The sequence below is a fragment of the Lolium rigidum genome, chromosome 5, assembly GCF_022539505.1.
Source record: "Lolium rigidum isolate FL_2022 chromosome 5, APGP_CSIRO_Lrig_0.1, whole genome shotgun sequence".
Classification (NCBI taxonomy): Eukaryota; Viridiplantae; Streptophyta; class Magnoliopsida; order Poales; family Poaceae; genus Lolium; species Lolium rigidum.
The window spans coordinates 161,212,341-161,216,248 of NC_061512.1; the positions used below are offsets into that span (position 1 = coordinate 161,212,341).

Here is a 3,908-nt window from a genome sequence, read left to right on the forward strand (position 1 = left end):
TTTGTGGGCGTTGATGCTTTGTTGTCTTTAGTTCGAGTACTTTGCATCTTTGTGGCATGGTGGGATGAAGCGGCTCGGGCTAACTTTACATGACCGCGTTCATGAGACTTGCTCCACGTTCGACATGCAACTTGTATTGCATAAGTGGCTTTGCGGGTGTCTGTCTCTCCCACCATAGTGAAGATTCAATTTACTCTTTCTATTGACAACACTAGTATCACCGTTGTGGTTCATGTTCGTAGGTAGATTGGATCTTACTCGAAAACCCTAAACCACGTAAAATATGCAAACCAAATTAGAGACGTCTAACTTGTTTTTGCAGGGGTTTGGTGATGTGATATGGCCATGATGTGATGATGAATATGTATGAGTTGATCATTATTGTATTGTGGCAACCGGCAGGAGCCTTATGGTTGTCTTTAAATTTCATGTTGAGTAGTATTTTAAAATAGTTGTAATAGTTGCTACATGAGGTGAACAACCATGAAGACAGCGCCATGGACCTTGACGCTACGCCGACGATGATGGAGATCATGCCCGTTGATGATGGAGATCATGTCCGTGCTTTGGAGATGAAGATCGAAGGCGCAAAGACTAAAGGGCCATATCATATCACATATGAATTGCATGTGATGTTAATCCTTTATGCATCTTATTTTGCTTAGAACGCGACGGTAGCATTATAAGATGATCCCTCACATTAATATCAAGATAATAAAGTGTTCTCCCCTCGTATGCACCGTTGCACAATTCGTCGTTTCGAAGCATCTCGTGATGATCGGATGTGATAGACTCAACGTTCACATACAACGGGTTTAAGCCATGTTGCACACGCGGAATACTTGGGTTTGCTTGACGAGCCTAGCATGTACAGACATGGCCTCGGGACAACGGAAACCGAAAGGTTGAACACGAGTCATATGGATGATATGATCAACATGTTGATGTTCACTATTGAAGCTACATCATCTCACGTGATGATCGGTTTTGGTGTAGTGGATTTGGATCGTGTACCACTTAACAACTATGAGGGATGTTGTATTAAGTGGCAGTTGATGACCCACAAGTATAGGGGATCGCAACAGTCTTCGAGGGAAGTATTACCCAATTTATTGATTCGACACAAGGGGAGACAAAGAATACTTGAAAGCCTTAACAGCGGAGTTGTCAATTCAGCTGCACCTGGAAACGAGACTTGCTCGCAAGAGTTTATCAGTAGTAACAGTTTTATAGTAGTAGCAGTAGTGAAATAACAGCAGCAGAGTAACAAAGACAGCAGTAGTGATTTTAGTAAACAGCAGGATTAAAATACTGTAGGCACGGGGACGGATAACGGGCGTTGCATGGATGAGAGAAACTCATGTAACAATCATAGCAGGGCATTTGCAGATAATAATAAAACGGTATCCAAGTACTAATCAATCAATAGGCATGTGTTCCAATTATAGTCGTACGTGCTCGCAATGAGAAACTTGCACAACATCTTTTGTCCTACCAGCCGGTGGCAGCCGGGCCTCAAGGGAAACTACTCGGATATTAAGGTACTCCTTTTAATAGAGTACCGGAGCAAAGCATTAACACTCCGTGAACACATGTGATCCTCACATCACTGCCATTCCCTCCGGTTGTCCCGATTTCTGTCACTTCGGGGCCATTGGTTCCGGACAGCAACATGTGTATACAACTTGCAGGTAAGACCATAAACAATGAATATCATGATGAAATAATAACATGTTCAGATCTGAGATCATGGCACTCGGGCCCTAGTGACAAGCATTAAGCATAACAAGTTGCAACAATATCATAAAAGTACCATCTACGGACACTAGGCACTATGCCCTAACAATCTTATGCTATTACATGACCAATCTCATCCAATCCCTACCATCCCCTTCGGCCTACAGCGGGGGAATTACTCACACATGGATGGGGGAAACATTGCTGGTTGATGGAGAGGCGTTGGCGGTGATGGCGGTGATGATCTCCTCCAATTCCCCGTCCCGGCGGAGTGCCGAACGGAGACTTCGGCTCCTGCGACGGAGTTTCGCGATGTGGCGGCGTTCTGGAGGGTTTCTCGCGACTTCGACTTCTCCCCGGCGTTTTTAGGTCGAGGCGAATAAGTAGTCCGAAGGAGGGCGTCGGAGGCCGGCCGAGGGGGCCACACCACAGGGCCGCGCGGGCCCCCCCTGGGCCGCGCCGCCCTATGGTGTGGGGCCCTCGGGCCTCCACTTCAATTGCCCTTCTGGCTCCGTTAGTTTCCTGGGAAAATAGTGTTAGGAAATAAACCGCGCGTATGTGTGCGTGCGTGGCGTGCGTGGGTCTAGTTCTAGTCGTGTTCGTGTTCAGGTTGGTTCGAGCCGGTTTGTGGCGTCGTAGGGAGCAGGTAGTAAGCGCAGGGTAGGTCGAGGTCTCGCGGATGAGGTAGACTCACGATCGAGAGAAGATGGATCGCGGCGTACGCGCGCCGGAGCGATCGGAAGTTGCTTGGGTACCACGTTGATGAAGTTGCGTGGAAGCTACGTTTGAGCTTGCGTGGGTGCTGCGTTGCTCAGCTATAAAAAGGCTTATAATCTGTCCAGATTTGGTGTGGAGAAATAAAGAGAAAAAAGGGGCTGTACGTGCGGCCGGAAAACAACTCCCGTATTTCTTCTACCTACGTCTTGTGTATGTGCGCGAGATCAATCTGAGAGAGAGCTAGCTAGTCTAGCCCCAACATTTGGTATCAGAGCCACGGCGATGGCGTTGGTTCCGCACGGTGGTGGCGCCGGGGGGAGCGCGATGCCGCTCTTCTGTCCGATACTCACCCGCGACAACTACACCGTTTGGGCGATCAAGGTCGAGGCCAACCTCGACGTGTAGGGCGTCTGGGAGGCGGTGGTTCCGGAAGACTCGACGGCGGCGGTCGATCCGGAGAAGAACAAGAGGGCGAGGGCATACCTGCTCGGCGCGCTCTCGGAGGACATTCTCCTCGCAGGTGTCGTCGAAGAAGATGGCGGCGGCGATCTGGGAGTGCCTCAAGGCGCGGTTCGTCGGCGCGGATCGCGTCAAGGCAGCTCGGCTGTCGACGCTCCGCGGCGAGTTCGATCGGCTGATCATGGCGGACGACGAGGAGCTCGACATCTACGCTGGCAAGATCGGCTGCATGGCCGCCAAGTTTGCAAGCCTCGGCGGGACGCTGACCGACGCCCAGATGGTGAAGAAGCTGCTCGACACCGTCCCGGACTCGCTGTTCGCGGCGGTGGCCGGCATCGAGCAGTTCTGCGACATCGAGACCATCTGCTTCGACGACGTGCTCGGGCGTCTCAAGGCGTTCCAGGAGCGGACGGAGCGGCGCAAGGCGGCTGTTGGCGGAGAGCGTCGTGGCGACCAGCTGCTGCTCACGGCCGCTCAATGGGAGGCACGACGCCGTCGGCGCGGCGGTGGCCACGACCACGACGACGACGACGGGAGCAGCGTGGCCTCGGGAGCGAAGGGGCGGCGCGGCAAGTGCTGGAATTGTGGCGTTCGCGGCCACTTCTCCCGTGACTGCCGGCAGCCCAGGAAGGAGAAGGCGCTCCTCGCAGACGTGGAGGACCATCCGTGTCTCCTGTAGGTCGCGGTTTAGGGGGGAGATTGTTAGGAAATAAACCGCGCGTATGTGTGCGTGCGTGGCGTGCGTGGGTCTAGTTCTAGTCGTGTTCGTGTTCAGGTTGGTTCGAGCCGGTTTGTGGCGTCGTAGGGAGCAGGTAGTAAGCGCAGGGTAGGTCGAGGTCTCGCGGATGAGGTAGACTCACGATCGAGAGAAGATGGATCGCGGCGTACGCGCGCCGGAGCGATCGGAAGTTGCTTGGGTACCACGTTGATGAAGTTGCGTGGAAGCTACGTTTGAGCTTGCGTGGGTGCTGCGTTGCTCAGCTATAAAAAGGCTT

General features: G+C 52.5%; 1 protein-coding gene across 1 annotated transcript; it reads left to right on the top strand.

The window, feature by feature from the left end:
* The first annotated feature begins 3,066 nt into the window (after positions 1–3,066).
* Positions 3,067–3,600, top strand: LOC124652064. The gene has a single exon (XM_047191083.1). It carries the CDS (start codon positions 3,095–3,097, stop codon positions 3,590–3,592), a length of 498 nt encoding a protein of 165 aa, XP_047047039.1. The 5' UTR covers positions 3,067–3,094; the 3' UTR covers positions 3,593–3,600.
* The last annotated feature ends 308 nt before the right edge of the window (positions 3,601–3,908 follow it).